The sequence below is a fragment of the Siphateles boraxobius genome, unplaced genomic scaffold, assembly GCF_051911475.1.
Source record: "Siphateles boraxobius isolate OS27281-9 unplaced genomic scaffold, OSU_SipBor_1 6, whole genome shotgun sequence".
Taxonomy (NCBI): Eukaryota; Metazoa; Chordata; class Actinopteri; order Cypriniformes; family Leuciscidae; genus Siphateles; species Siphateles boraxobius.
In genome coordinates, this window is record NW_027509186.1 from 17,776,656 (window position 1) to 17,793,021 (window position 16,366).

At 37.4% G+C, this 16,366-nt stretch overlaps 1 protein-coding gene across 2 annotated transcripts in view; it reads left to right on the plus strand.

The window, feature by feature from the left end:
* Positions 1-16,366, plus strand: part of gabbr1a (gamma-aminobutyric acid (GABA) B receptor, 1a) — a 63,110-nt gene that overhangs the window by 26,795 nt on the left and 19,949 nt on the right. Inside the window, exons 8-15 of one of the 2 annotated variants that reach the window (XM_077207979.1) lie at positions 2,848-2,982; positions 5,545-5,715; positions 7,070-7,171; positions 8,150-8,215; positions 8,402-8,593; positions 8,690-8,935; positions 9,267-9,330; positions 11,016-11,093. In XM_077207979.1, coding sequence (XP_077064094.1) covers positions 2,848-2,982; positions 5,545-5,715; positions 7,070-7,171; positions 8,150-8,215; positions 8,402-8,593; positions 8,690-8,935; positions 9,267-9,330; positions 11,016-11,093 — 1,054 coding nt within the window. The remainder of the gene's footprint in view (positions 1-2,847; positions 2,983-5,544; positions 5,716-7,069; positions 7,172-8,149; positions 8,216-8,401; positions 8,594-8,689; positions 8,936-9,266; positions 9,331-11,015; positions 11,094-16,366) is intronic. The other variant, XM_077207980.1, reaches the window with a different exon arrangement.

Sequence of the window (16,366 nt, forward strand, 5' to 3'; positions counted from 1 at the left end):
AGATAGGTAGGTAGATGGATAGATAGATAGATAGATAGATAGATAGATAGATAGATAGATAGATAGATAGATAGATAGATAGATAGATAGATAGATAGATAGGTAGGTAGATGGATAGATAGATAGATAGATAGATAGATAGATAGATAGATAGATAGATAGATAGATAGATAGATAGATTGATAGATAGATAGATAGATAGATAGATAGATTGATAGATAGATAGATAGATAGATAGATAGATAGATAGGTAGATAGATAGATAGATAGGTAGGTAGATAGATAGATAGATAGATAGATAGATAGATAGGTAGATGGATAGATAGATAGATAGATAGATAGATAGATAGATAGATAGGTAGGTAGATGGATAGATAGATAGATAGATAGATAGATAGATAGATAGATAGATAGATAGATAGATAGATAGATAGATAGATAGATAGATAGGTAGGTAGATAGATAGATAGGTAGGTAGATGGATAGATAGATAGATAGATTGATAGATAGATAGATAGATAGATAGATAGATAGATAGATAGATAGATAGATAGATAGATAGGTAGGTAGATAGATAGATAGATAGGTAGATGGATAGATAGATAGATAGATAGATAGATAGATAGGTAGGTAGATGGATAGATAGATAGATAGATAGATAGATAGATAGATAGATAGATAGATAGATAGATAGATAGATAGATAGATACACTTGCATTTTCACCATACTATTTTGCAGTTACGTCACATCGGGTGATCAAAAGTTCAGCCCACACTTACAGGAAATAAAAATATATAATAATAGTAATAATAATAAATACAGGAAATATGTCATGTAATTCGATAATTAGTCAAATGCAAAGACCGCGATTGTGGGTATTGGGACAATCATGAAAGTGTATTCTTAAGTACACTGGCTCCTTTTTAAGTACTATTTATTTCATTAATAAAATATTATCTGCAAGTACAGTTTTTGAAAAATAAAAATACTTCAAGTGCACACTCAATTAAGTGCACTTCATTTTCACAATGGCTGTGTCACGGGTGGTTGCAGAAAGGCAGACGGAGACGAGGATATATTTCCAACACGAAGGTTTAATGATAAATGACAGCAGAACAGGCAGCAACACACACTATACACAACCGGGCAAAGACTGACTGAACAGACTGAACTTAAATGCAAACACAGATGACACTGATTAACTAAACACAGGTGATACAGCTGAACTGATGCTGACAGTGAAGATGACACGTGACATGTGAATACACACAAGCAGACCAAATGAAAACAAACTAACCCAAACACATCTGTGATAGGTAGATAGAGGTTATTTAGTTGAACTTCCAGTGAGGCGTGGCCAAATCAATTCAAATTCCAAATTGTCAACTGAAAGGGAGCCGATTCTGAATTTTGCACTACCCTGCACCGTTATATCAGACCCAACAAAAACAAAATCTGTCGTTGTGTCCAACAGCAGTGAGAAAAGGTTTTCTTGCACTTTTTAGCCGACGCTCAGTATTCTTGTCCTGAGACCTGCGTAACCTTCAGCCCCAGGGACTTTGAGAACACAAATGCCTCCCTCACGTCGAGCGGCTCTCGATGGCTGCTTCTCCGAGCCCGTGGACTGAATAAAAATGCCTCAGCTCCCTGGAGATGCCAAGACAGACTGGAGCAGAGAAACCACATGTGGCTCTTTCAGAATTGTACGAGATTGATCCAACGATATCTGACAAACATATTATTATTAGCTTGTAACTACCCAATTCCCTGTTGAGCTCTGTGTACGTTCGATGATCACTGTTTATATGTGAGTAAAAGCCTGAATTAAATCTGTTCATCATATAAAGCCATCATGTCACTTGATTAAGAAGAATTGGATTAAACCGCTCGATTTTTTAAATTATATTTTTATGAGCGTTTTGCAGCATCTGAGTTTTAGGTAAGTAGACTTTCAATGGAGGGACAGGAATCCCTCAGATTTCATTAAAATATCTTTATTTGTGTTCTGAAGATAAATGAAAGTCCCTAAACTTATACTTAACTACCTTAATAAATTAGTAATAACCAGTAATTAGGAGTTTATTGAGGCAAAAGTCGTAGTTAATAGTTAGTTAATTGTGAGAATTGGACCATAAACTAAAGTGTGACTGAAAAACAGAGAAAAAAAAGGCTGTTGTCTTCCCTTTTGCCAAATATGTAGGAAAACACCCATAATGCACTGCACATGTTGCCGTCCAAGGCCACTCCCACCCGTCTGCCATGGATACACTTGACCAGAGTCAAATACCGCCTTGATTTAGTAGGAAATACTTCTTAGCAAACTTTGTCATAATGGTGTCGACTTGTACTGTTCCCGGGTGCAGGAATTCAAAGAGTAAACTTTAGTGGGAGTGAGTTACTTTTGGTTTGGAGTAACAATAAACTCTCTCTAATCCAATCTACTCCTGGATCCAAAGTGGTTCCTTTCTGACTGCCATTGTTTTTGAGGCCAGCACCATGCCATTTATTTCTGACTTGAACGGAAATAAAACCGTTCATCATGCTGCTAATGAAGTGTTTCTGCTGATTGTTACCAAGGGCACCATTTCAGTGTGACTGCATCTGCTGCGTTCAAGCAGTCACCCCCTCATTTGTGAATCACTTCCTGTTGTATTTGTCACAGTGAACTGGAGCACGAGAGGTCTTGGGTTACAGCTTCACTGCAGTCCAAGATCGTTTTTTCTGAGCAATGAGATACGGTGTTTCTGTGCTGATTCCATTGAGGCTTTAACGATTATGACACGCTCAAATGAAGCGAACTTTTTCAAAGGCATTGGACTAATTATGACTTTTTCTCTTTCCTTCAGTGTGATCCAGGAGAGGCCACTAAACTGCTGTATGACTTGCTGTACACAGAGCCCATAAAGATCGTCTTGATGCCGGGCTGCAGCTCCGTTTCTACGCTTGTGGCTGAGGCGGCGCGCATGTGGAACCTTATAGTGGTGTGTTTGCTATGTGTCTAAACTCTTTATATCTGTATTGTTGATCATCGGTTTCTCCACACACCTGGATTTCACTGTCGTACGTTACAGAGGTTCATATTGGGAAGCTGGTTTATTGTCATTCCTGGTTAAACTACACGGTAAAATGATAAAACGGTCGTTCTACAGCTTTAACTACAACCCGATTCGAGATTGCAAATGTGCCACACAAAACAAGGAGTTCTGTTATTTCTGGGTCAGGGAACAAAAAGAATTTGGACTTGTGATGTCATTGACTTTCTGTAGTTTGTTGACACTCTTGAAAAAGCTGACAAATTAAAACTGTCAAAAGAGGCTCTCAAGGAAGTCAGAGAACCGAATGAGAGTGTGAAAGTGAAAAAAGAGAATGAAATACACTAGATACGCTTAGTAATTAATTTTTCCAATTATTCTTTTTCAATCATCTGCCATCCGCCGAGGTTTGCAGGAATTTGCAAAGTAATGTTCTCTACTCTGACTTTGTTCTCAAGTTTAATTGTGTGCAAAAGTTGAGTTTGCGGCATGCAATTTAGAAGAAGTTGGAAAAGTGAGTTGTGAGTTTACTTTGAACAAATCAACTCTCCAAGGAAACCTTCTGAAAGACTTCAGTCTTCAGTGGGGTTGTACTGAAGTAGATTATGAAAGAGATTTTCTTGAAAAACGAATAACTGTGTTTATATGTGACAGTTTAGACAAATCAATCCTACAAAAAAGTACAACTTAGCATGCTTTTAAAACGAGTACTTATTACAGAAATAGTATACTTTAAAAGAATATACTTAAGTGCAAACTAAATGTAATGTTTTCTGCCACTTTAATGGATTTTAATTACGAATAAATGAAAATGTTATTTTATTATAATAATAAAATATTATATGCAATTAGCTGAGTTTAGAGTGCTAGTACATTGTGTAATGCAGCATTTTTGGTAAACTAAAACAGAACTTAATGTAATTTCTATTGAATTTTATGTCATGTATTTAAATATAATTGAAACATTTTTAATGATAAAATTGGAATTTAGTACATTTAACCCTCTGTGCTCACACACACACACACACACACGTGATTCGAATAGGTTAATGGTCCTGAAAAAATAGTCTCAAATAAATAACCTCAAATTTAGACGCATCTTGTTAAGATTTATTTTATTTTATTTCAGTTTTAGAGTAAAACATGGTTTGGAAAATACATATTTCATATACAAATTTTAAACATTTTTAATAAAAATAAATGTACATTTTATAACTTTTTTTAATGTTTTTTTTTTTTTTTAGGAATAATCTGCCAAGTGTCTTCTTTAAAAAGAGACCATACTTAAGTCTCCTAAGCATTCAAGATTTAAGACATTTTAAGTTTAAAATTTCATTTTCAGGTCTATGCTCAAAAAGTGGTTAACGGGTAAAAAATTGATAATAACAACCGCATCAATTTAATTAAATAACACAAAATACAAAATATTAAAGTGGTGAAAATCAAGTTTTTAATGTTGTTTATGTGGTGTTTTTAATATGCTTTAATATGCTTTTAGAGACACTCAAAAACACGGTTTGAAATCGCTGGTGTTTCTGACGTCACAAACTACCTTGTAACCAATCGCGCCAACGAGTGGATCTCTGAGCTGGTGGGAGTGAGTGGAGGCGGGGCTAATTTGCATATTCATAGAATCGCATATACTAAATGAGGCAAGGGTGTAGTTATATTCAAGCTATTTTAAGGCATGAAGTTTTTTTTCAAGATAAAAACATTTAAATATGTCGTTTTGGTGATCAAAGATTCGTTTTTAAGTTATACAATTATTGACTACAGGGGAGCTTTAAATAAAAAAAACTAAAATATAGTAAATTAATTTCATTTCAAATATTTATACGGAGGTTTCAAATATATATACTTTAAATTCAATATTGAATAAAATACTATAGTTAAAATAATAATTATGTGCTTTAATATTGTAAGTCAACACATCAAATGAAGTGTACTACTTGAAAGCATGACAAAATGATATTAAAATATAATGAGTAGCCTAAATATTTACTTCAAAGTCAAACTTTTAATTTGACATTTTACAATTAAGTGGCCTTTTATTTTTTATTATTTTATCTGCAAGTACTTTTAAGATTTGAAGTACACATTCAATACAATAAAGCAGGCTTCTTTTTCACAAGGGAATTTTTTTCATCAAGCAACCTGGTTTATTGCTTGAAATACAAAGATTTAGTTCTAAAAGACTGAAGCATAAACTAGATATCATTCCTCTGCTGTGCGTTTCTAAGTATTGACGCGTCAACATTGGATGTAGAAACAGCTTGGCTTGTTTATTCAGGTTTGCTCAAAGCTTCTGGCTTCCCTTGGTTGACATTTACCCTTCTTACCGTGTGTGCAGAAATCGTACTAATATTTTTGCTCTGCTTTTTCTTTGTGTTTCGCTCTTTTCAGGGGCATCAAATAAGGTCAACCATATAGCTGAGTAAATCTTTTCAATGTGCTCTCTCTATCCTTCTACCTTTTTACCTACTGTCTCTTTCTCTTGCTGTCTCTCTGAAGTTTTCATACGGCTCTAGTTCTCCAGCTTTATCCAACCGCCAGCGCTTTCCCACTTTCTTCCGTACGCACCCGTCAGCAACTTTGCATAATCCCACACGTGTGCGGCTCTTCCAGAAGTGGGGATGGACAAAGATCGCCACCATCCAGCAGACCACTGAAGTCTTTACCTCGGTCAGTGCTTGCAGATTTTTCTGATATCAAGATGTTTTGGTGCTTGTAGTGAAACCACAAAAACAATTTACTGTTTTACTTTATTTAAGAACTCAGAAATTCAGTACTTCCCCTGATAAAAAAAGATGCAAAAATCAACTTAAGGTAACATTGAATGCCTATTCGGTGTTCTGTGACTTGACATGCCTGTAGGGAGGAAGTAGAATAGACATGACAGTGTAAATACCAAAATATTAATTGGTGAACGCATGAATAACTAATAATGAGGGTAAAGATATAGTCAAATCCATCTTCTTGGCTGTGTGTAACACCATCCGCTTTGCATATCCCAAAATTAGAAAACACCATTACATTTTTTATGGCACATTTCAGCTTTGATTGTTTTGTAAACCTGTCAAAATGTAATACAGGCTTTGCAAAGAGGCAGCATTAGAGCATTGTATCTCATTTCACATGCAAAACAAAAAATTCTAATGAAATGTCACTAAGAGTATGGAAATAGAGAATGGTTATGAGTATTGAATTATGACTGTATAGGTGCAAAGAAACTTCGATAAACTTTAAGTGGACCTCAGGGGAAAATTAAATGTTAAAAATAATATGACCCTTTAATGGAAGTAATTTCCCAGAAAAGTAGTTTTCTTTTCCTCTTAAAACTGCTAGCAGCTTAGCTGCTGCCCCTTTACTCTAAGGTTAATGTCTCAGAGTTAATGGCAAAGAGCGTGCTTGATTATTCTCTCCTTAAGTGATGAAGGACTTAACGTCGTTTTTCTTCATGTTGGCTGCTAGGAATATTGACCCAAGTCATAAATCTCTCATGCATTGATTCAGTAGGCTATTGAGCTAGTGTAATTCCACTAGGCTAATGATCCCCCTCCATCTCTTCACCAGCTCATCTCTTTTTCTCATTTACTTTCTTCCCAATCCTTCTCTCCTGTTCACATCCTCTTTCTTTTACCATTTCCTCCATTCATTGATGTTGGATGTCTCAAGAGCACTTTTCCAAAAAAAGCTGCCTCATTACTTACATAGGTAACAGGCTTCTATAAGTCAGTGATTTCTTCATTGTTTTAACTCAAACTTTTAATTCCAATCAACTAAAAAAAAAATTATTGAGTGTTTTTTCCCCATCTACCTTTCTATCTGACTGTTCCGGACTGTTTTATTGTTCCATTTGCTTTACTTTGACATTTTTAACTTTGGTCTGCGCTTTGACCATTCACCTTTTGTTCTTCTCTTTCATTCGCTCCTTGATCTTTTCATCTGCTCTCTTCCTGTCTGTCCTCTTCATGAACATCACTCCTCCCCTGTCACTCCCGCTGTCTCACCGCACTCTCTCTCTCTCTCTCTCCAGACTTTGGATGATCTGGAGGAGCGTGTGAAGGAGGCCGGCATCGAGATAAGCGTTAGACAGAGCTTCCTCACGGATCCCGCAGTGGCTGTCAAAAACCTGAAGGTGCTTTGATGAAAAATTCACCAGCCGCTCATTTCCTCTCCTCAGCCAGCATCGGGTAGCCTGCTAGCAGGCAGAGCACATGAAAATCTTATGTGAAATAAATCAACACTCTGAAAAATCGGTTTCCTTCGTCAGATCAAGTGACGGTTCGGATACTGTCTTGGTCGCTACTGGCATTTGTTATTGAATAGTTGACAGCATAATTTATTGTAAAATTATATTGCATAAAGATCTCATGAGAATAGGACTGTCTTGTTAAATGCTTGGCTTGTTTTGGCATAATGTCTAGCCTTGTGTCTAGCCTTTTTAAAAACGGTCATCAATTTTCCAGTTCAGTTTGGTAATGCTAATGGTGCAGAAATGACACACTTCACCTTTAAAGCATGTCACAAACAGAGTAAATTAAAGCAATAAGTAACAAAAAGGTGTTCTTACCTCACCTTATACATGGCAATATTACTGTAAAACACATACCCAAGTGGCTTATTGCTTACATATAGAATTGTTCAATAGAGCCTAAATTTTATCATTAATAATTCAGAATAAAAGCAGAATAAAACAAAAATCCTATCTGTAGGCTTTTTGCAACATAGCAGCCATGACTGCAGCCCATATACAGTATATGTACTGTATATACATTTATAAATCATGGTAAAGTCATTATGAATAATCATTCTTGCAGTTCGTTATCAGTTGCTGTTTCCATCCAATCTGTGAATTTTATTTATGCATAAAATCTAAATGTAGTGCAAAAAATGCTTGCTAAAAGCCTCTCTTCCATCCCATGTTTTCAAGAGAACAAAATTGCTTTTCCATGGAAAATAGTGAAAAATAGAATGGTAATAAATGCTTAAATACATTTTACATATTTTCCATCCAGTGTTTTTTATGCGCTATCCCAAAATTTGCCTAAATATATGTAAATCAGGATAGTGAAACATTACTATGTCACATTGTTTGATGCGTCTTTGTCTACAGCGTCAAGATGCTAGAATCATAGTTGGCCTCTTTTACGAGACTGAAGCCAGAAAGGTGTTTTGTGAGGTAAGTAACAACTACGATTCTTTTTACAAATACATCTGAGCTGTAAATTTATTTTAAATCAATTCAGCACAATTCAGTTCGATGCTTCTACTCAGCTTGAGTGAACTCACTGTTGCTTAACCGAGAATATTGAATAAGATTATTATTTAAGCACAGACCTTCAAAACATGGTGTCATCTTTGGCAGGTCTTTAAAGAAAAACTCTATGGTAAGAAGCATGTATGGTTCCTCATCGGCTGGTACGCAGACAACTGGTTTAAGATCAAAGATCCGGCCATCAATTGCACAGTGGAGAACATGACAGAAGCCGTGGAAGGGCACGTCACCACAGAAATCGTCATGCTAAACCCGGAGACCGTCCGCGGAGCCTCCAACCTGGTGAGTGGATTTTAAGATTTTGACTATGATGATGCCTATGTAAAAACTATGAAAATTTCAGGATGGGATCATTAATCCTTCTCAAATCCTCCACAGACATCCCAAGAGTTCCTGGTGCAGCTGATGTCACGTCTCGGGGGCAAAAACCCAGAAGAAACGGGCGGGTTTCAGGAAGCTCCGTTGGCGTATGATGCCATGTGGGCTCTCGCACTGGCCCTCAATAAAACTGTGGCCCCGCTGAGGGCCAAAGGCTGGGGACTAGAGGACTTCAACTACAACAACAAGGAAATCACAGCTGAAATATACCGAGCCCTCAACACCAGCTCGTTTGAAGGAGTGTCTGTGAGTTTGATGAAAAGCAAAGGACAAATAGCTGTCAAATAACAATGAGATAAAATACTCCAGACATTCATTTCTCAGATCTGTCAGAAAACCTTTTAAATTTTAAATTCACATTGGCAATCATCAGTCTCAGAGGATTCTGTTTTTATAATACACACAATGAATCTGAGTTCAAACTCATGATAGAATCATTCAGCCTTTATTTATCCACAGATTTTATTCTTTTTTCATGATGAATCACAAATGGGTTTCTTTTATGATGATTTTGTATTGACGTGTTTTTATCATAATGTTTTTGAACTATTTATATATGCATGCATGTGTCTCGTAGGGTCACGTCGTGTTTGATGCTCAGGGTTCACGTATGGCCTGGACTCTCATTGAGCAACTGCAAGGTACAAACAAAACAGAAAAACCCTAAAACTGATGTAGATGATGACACTAATGCACTTAATTGCATTTTAAAACTTCACATCCTTCATTTTTGAAGTATTGTATATGTGTCTGTTTTGATGACTGTTCACTTATGATGTTAGTCAAATGTACTTGCTTCGACTAAACAGTAAAAATACACTTTTTCAGTATAATTTCTTTTTGTGAAAAACTTGCCAGTTTTTTAAAGACTATGACTATCACACCACTTATTCCCAGTCAGGCAATAGGGCTGTTCAAAAATATTGATAAGCTAACTATCGAAATATTTTCTTTCACAATAGTGTATCTATATTCCAACCTCTAGTATCGATACTTTTTTAAAAATCATTTAAACGGAAAAATTAAGTTAAACGTTTACTCTTTGAATTCCTGCACACGGAAACAATACAAGTCGACACCATTAAGTTTGCTAAGAAGTATTTCCTACTTAAGCAAGGCGGTATTTGTCTCTGGTCAAGCGTATCCATAGCAGACTGGTGGGAGTGGCCTTGGATGGCTACATACCCAGTGCATTATGGGTGTTGAATTTTCCTTCCTAATTGGCAACAGACTTTTTTCTCTGCTTTCTCTAGTCAGGTTGCTCTAAAAGTTCACAAGGCAAAAACTTGCTGCAGTTAAAGAAAAGCTCATCAATCTTACTTCCTCCTCATTATTTCACCTTGTCCGTGTTCGTATTTTAGTGTTTAAGATTTCGGAATGACCCATATTTCCTGTTTAGTTTCAATGAATGGTCTGGACTGATAAGAGAGTCTAACTTTTATGTTGTGAATGTTTGTCTACATAGTATATCAAAGTCTTTAATTCCCAAAGTGCGAGAAGGGTTTTTCTACAAAATGTTCCCTTTCAGACTAACTTTGATCAATGCAGTTGGGCTGTGTTTTTTATCTTCGACCTATTGATGCGGCTTTAAGTCGACTACTTTTGCAGATTTGTTGAGTCAGGCCTCTTTTGAAGCTTTTTATTGCAGTGCTTGGTGAAAGCACATTTTGTTAATGTGACCTTTAGTTGACACACTGTTAATTAGATGCTATATTTACTCAGGAAAACTTTTAATACAAGCTTTTAAAAATAACATTACTTTTTTCATTCTGTCTACCCAGCTAACAAAATCATGTTCAAAGGACATTTTGATAATTTTTCCATTAAGTTATAGAAACATTATTTCTGAATGTTCTCAGAAAGTTCAAAACGTCCAGTTTTTTTTTTAATGTTACAAAAAATATTATCCTGTGTATATATATGAAGGTTAGCAAAATCAGTACGGGTTCCATTTGGTTAATTTACAAACAATATGGGAATGTTTCTTTTTGAATTTTGAATGTTTTGAAACAAGTAGTAAGTAGTAAAAAAATGTTAGACGAACGTCCAAGTGAAACATTTCATGAGCAATGTATAAATATATTTGTGCTAACATTTTGAAAATGTTATTAAAAACCATGAACTAACATTTTATTAACGTTTGTTAATAACTTTGAAAGAACCTTGCCAGAATGTTCCTGTTAGCTGGGTTAGTCTGTCCATTTATAATTCACAGACAGATGAGGGTCTCTTTGTTTCGGGAAGATGTCGGCATGAGAAGTGGTTTCATATTCACTTTTCTTTCAGACATTTGTCATGTTTCATTTCAATTCCTTTTTTTCCTCAGGTGGGAGCTACAAGAAGATTGGGTACTATGACAGCACAAAAGGCAACCTGTCCTGGTACGGAAATGACAAATGGATTGGTAAGAGAGACCAGCCTTTTTTCAGCACGTCGAGACAGCTCTGTCCATTCCACTCCCGTCACCTTTCGCAGCCGCACTCGGCCCGTCGAGATTGAGGCTTACCAGTATTGATTTCTGTTAGCTTAACAAATCCCTGTCGCACTCTTTAATACATCGCTAACAATTAGCTGTCCTTTCTGCTAGAGGAGAGCATACAAGCCCAGGGGAGCGAAGCCACATGCCGTTCACGGCTCGCTCTGACCTTTGTGCGGCTCTGTGAAGTTTCTCGATTGACAAACTGATATTGATGAAACCGATGTAAGTCGCAGAGGAGATCAAATGAAAATGTGTGATGATGGTCGCAGATAAATGGTAAAGTACAACATGTAGGAAACAGTGTGAAATTGAAAAAAGTAATTCGATCTTCTTGTGGAAAGGTAAACCAAGGTTTTGTCCAGACAGGCATCAAAAATCCAATATTGTGACGTCTTCGACTCCGATCCATTTATTTGTTTGTAGTCTGGTAAAAAAAGCTCAAGGTATGACTTATTAGCATGGTTCACTGTGGCTCTAAAAAGCATATTTTTCCATTGATAGTCATTCAAAATATATGTTTTTGCAAGCAACATGTTTTTGTGATTATTTCTTTATGATTATGATAAGATTTTTTAAAAAATGTTTTTGAAAGATGTCTCTCATGCTCAGAAAGGCATTCATTCATTTGATCAAACAGAACAAAACAGTAATATTGTGAAATATTATCACAACTTGGGTTGCTTTACCCAAAAATGAAAATTCTGCAATCAATTACTCACCCTCATGTTGTTCCAAACCCGCAAGACTTTTGTTCATCTTCGAAATGAAGATATTTTAAATAAAATTTAAGAGATTTCTGTCCCTCCATTGACAATCCACTCAAATACGACTTGAAGAGATGGACAATGAACAGATTTAATTAAGCTTTTATAAACATTCATCAACGGACACATCAGTTGTGGTAAACGGAAGCTCAAGCATGCTTTCTTGACGTGCGAGAACCAATGAGGCTCCTTCTTGTGTGTTACGCATCACGTTTGAGCCTCTGTGAGAACCAATGAGGTTAATTCTCGTGTTACGCATCACGTTTGAGCTTCTGTAAGAACCAATGAGGTTCATTCTGATGTTACGCATCACGTTTGAGCTTCTGTAAGAACCAATGAGGTTCATTGTCGTGTTACGCATCACGTTTGAGCTTCTGTAAGAACCAGTGAGGTTCATTCTCGTGTTACGCATCACGTTTGAGCTTCTGTAAGAACCAATGAGGTTCATTCTCGTGTTACGCATCACGTTTGAGCTTTTGTAAGAACCAATGAGGTTCATTCTCGTGTTACGCATCACGTTTGAGCTTCTGTAAGAACCAATGAGGTTCATTCTTGTGTTATGCAGTGCGTTTGAGCTTCTGTAAGAACCAGTGAGGTTCATTCTCGTGTTACGCATCACGTTTGAGCTTCTGTAAGAACCAATGAGGTTCATTCTCGTGTTACGCATCACGTTTGAGCTTTTGTAAGAACCAATGAGGTTCATTCTTGTGTTACGCATCACGTTTGAGCTTCTGTAAGAACCAATGAGGTTCATTCTTGTGTTATGCAGTGCGTTTGAGCTTCTGTAAGAACCAGTGAGGTTCATTCTCGTGTTACGCATCACGTTTGAGCTTCTGTAAGAACCAATGAGGTTCATTCTTGTGTTACGCATCACGTTTGAGCTTCTGTAAGAACCAAAGAGGTTCATTCTTGTGTTATGCAGTGTGTTTGAGCTTCTGTTAGAACCATTGAGGTTCATTCTCGTGTAACGCATCACGTTTGAGCTTCTGCAAGAACCAATGAGGTTCATTCTTGTGTTACGCATCACGTTTGAGCTTCTGTAAGAACCAATGAGGTTCATTCTCGTGTTACGCATCACGTTTGAGCTTCTGTAAGAACCAATAAGGTTCATTCTTGTTATGCATCACCTTTGAGCTTCAGCAAGAACCAGTGAGGTTGATTCTCGTGTTACGCATCACGTTTGAGCTTCTGTAAGAACCAAAGAGGTTCATTCTCGTGTTACGCATCACGTTTGAGCTTCTGTAAGAACCAATGAGGTTCATTCTCGTGTTACGCATCACTTTGAGCTTCTGTAAGAACCAATGAGGTTCATTCTCGTGTTATGCATCACGTTTGAGCTTCTGTAAGAACCAATAAGGTTCATTCTCGTGTTATGCATTGCGTTTGAGCTTCAGCAAGAACCAGTGAGGTTCATTCTCGTGTTACGCATCACGTTTGAGCTTCTGTAAGAACCAATGAGGTTCATTCTCGTGTTACGCATCACGTTTTAGCTTTGTAAGAACCAATGAGGTTCATTCTCGTGTTACGCATCACGTTTGAGCTTCTGTAAGAACCAATGAGGTTCATTCTTGAGTTATGCAGTGCGTTTGAGCTTCTGTAAGAACCAATGAGGTTCATTCTCCTGTTACGCATCACGTTTGAGCTTCTGTAAGAACCAATGAGGTTCATTCTCGTGTTACGCATCATGTTTGAGCTTCTGTTAGAACCATTGAGGTTCATTCTCGTGTAACGCATCACGTTTGAGCTTCTGCAAGAACCAATGAGGTTCATTCTCGTGTTACGCATCACGTTTGAGCTTCTGTAAGAACCAATAAGGTTCATTCTTGTGTTATGCATTGCGTTTGAGCTTCAGCAAGAACCAGTGAGGTTCATTCTCGTGTTACGCATCACGTTTGAGCTTCTGTAAGAACCAATGAGGTTCATTCTCGTGTTACGCATCACGTTTGAGCTTCTGTAAGAACCAATGAGGTTCATTCTCGTGTTACGCATCACGTTTGAGCTTCTGTAAGAACCAATGAGGTTCATTCTCGTGTTACGCATCACGTTTGAGCTTCTGTAAGAACCAATGAGGTTTATTCTCGTGTTACGCAGTGTGTTTGAGCTTCAGCAAGAACCAGTGAGGTTCATTCTCGTGTTACGCATCACGTTTGAGCTTCTGTAAGAACCAATGAGGTTCATTCTTGTGTTATGCAGTGTGTTTGAGCTTCAGCAAGAACCAATGAGGTTAATTCTCGTGTTACGCAGTGTGTTTGAGCTTCAGCAAGAACCAGTGAGTTTCAATTCTCGTGTTACGCATCACGTTTGAGCTTCTGTAAGAACCAATGAGGTTCATTCTCGTGTTACGCAGTGTGTTTGAGCTTCAGCAAGAACCAGTGAGGTTCATTCTCGTGTTACGCATCACGTTTGAGCTTCAGCAAGAACCAGTGAGGTTCATTCTCGTGTTACGCATCACGTTTGAGCTTCTGTAAGAACCAATGAGGTTCATTCTCGTGTTACGCATCACGTTTGAGCTTCTGTAAGAACCAATGAGGTTCATTCTCGTGTTACGCATCACGTTTGAGCTTCTGTAAGAACCAATGAGGTTCATTCTTGTGTTATGCAGTGCGTTTGAGCTTCAGCAAGAACCAGTGAGGTTCATTCTCGTTTGGTACGCAGCACTCAGCATCCTTGCTGAATAAAACTTTTGATTTCTTAAAAAAAAAAAATGACCCCTAAACTTTTGAACAGTAGTGTTTTGAATAGTATAATATTCAAAAGTATGGTATAGTATTGTTATATGGTATTCAAACTATTTTACCAGTCTCTTAAAAGGCTTTTAAAAGCATGGTTGTAATAAAAACTGTGTTATTTACTAACGTGATGCAAACTATAAATTAATATGGTCTTAAAACTTATATTGCAAAAAAAAAATTCAGTCTGAATGATTAGATTAGATTAAGTTCTTTTTTCATCATTCGGGATGCAAGGTGAGTGTAATGTCACTCAAAGTGCAATGTCTACGGCTGTGAATGGATCCACTCATTTACACTCACATCGTTTGCACTTAGTGTACTGAATGAGCAATCGGATGAGTGGTTTCACACTCAGCATATGTATGAATGTGTCAATAATACAGAAAGGCTTTTGACGCTTTCTATCTCATGCACCTCATAAATTAATTTCAGTTTTCCCATCCATTTTGCCAGTCAGTCCTAAATATGCAGTGTGAACAAAGCAAAAGAAATGCTTTACTTTTAAAAGCATCCCATCATGTGTAATGTCACCACACTAGAATAGCTTTGATAGAAAACTCACCGTTGTTGCTCAACTTGCTCCTTTTCCTGCATGGATGCTATTCTAGTAAATAATTTACAAAACACCAAACAGTGCCTTCCCTATTACCCCACACATCGGTTTTCTGCCAAGAGGTGGGAATTGAATTGCCACCACGAAAATCCTGATTTTCTCCCCCAAGAGATACAGAGGCGATTATTTGCTGGATTTGCCCAGTCCTCTTCTGTGAGTCATTCTTGATTTAGGCTCTAATCAATCCTTCATGCCGTGATCCCATTGAGTGGATTTCACCAGCATGACTGTAACAAAGCAGCACTGCCCTACATTAGACGAGTAATGACCTCACACTTCACCAGTGCTTGTTTTTTGATTGGCTACAAGATGAATATCAATGCTACAGGCAGAAGTTTTACTGCAAAGTCTGAAAAAAAGTGTAAGATTAGTAAAGATGGTGATGTCAGTTCAGTGACACAACATTGGAATTTACTGTATTTGAAAGGGTGATTGCAGTGTTTCTAAATGGTGTTTCGATAGGAGGGTGAGTAATTGATTACAGAATTTTCATTTTTGGGTGAACTATATAACCTAAGTTGAAATACATTAAGATTGGCATGTTTCTGATGGTTTCTGAAGGTTTGCCTGGGGGCAGTTGTGGGTTCGAGTCTCAGTACCAGTTGGGAAATGTAGATGGGGAGTGTTAATGAACAGCGCTCTCTTCACTCTCATAACCCTCAACTGAGGTGCCCTTGAGCAAGGCACCTAACCCCCAATCGCCTCCAGGCGCCGCAACAAAATGGCTCCCCACTACTCCGGGTGTGTGTTCATGGTGTGTGTGTGTTCACTACTCACTGCTCCGCGCGTACACTTGGATGGGTGAAATGCAGAGCACAATTTCTGAGTATGAGACACCATACTTGGCTATGTCACGTCACTCAACGATGTATGTTTATGCTGAAATAAAATTAAATAATGGTTTGTATTTTAAAAAACATCTATCGCGTATTATTATGTGTAGTGAGTTGGCTCACGTGATTTAAGTTTCATGCTTCAGAATTCCGTTAAGGGAAAATAGAGAGCATCAATGCTCCCTGGTTTTCACGGTGCATCGTGGGACTTTTTAGGGAGCGAATTTCAGTACACTCACACTGGAAGGATTTTGCG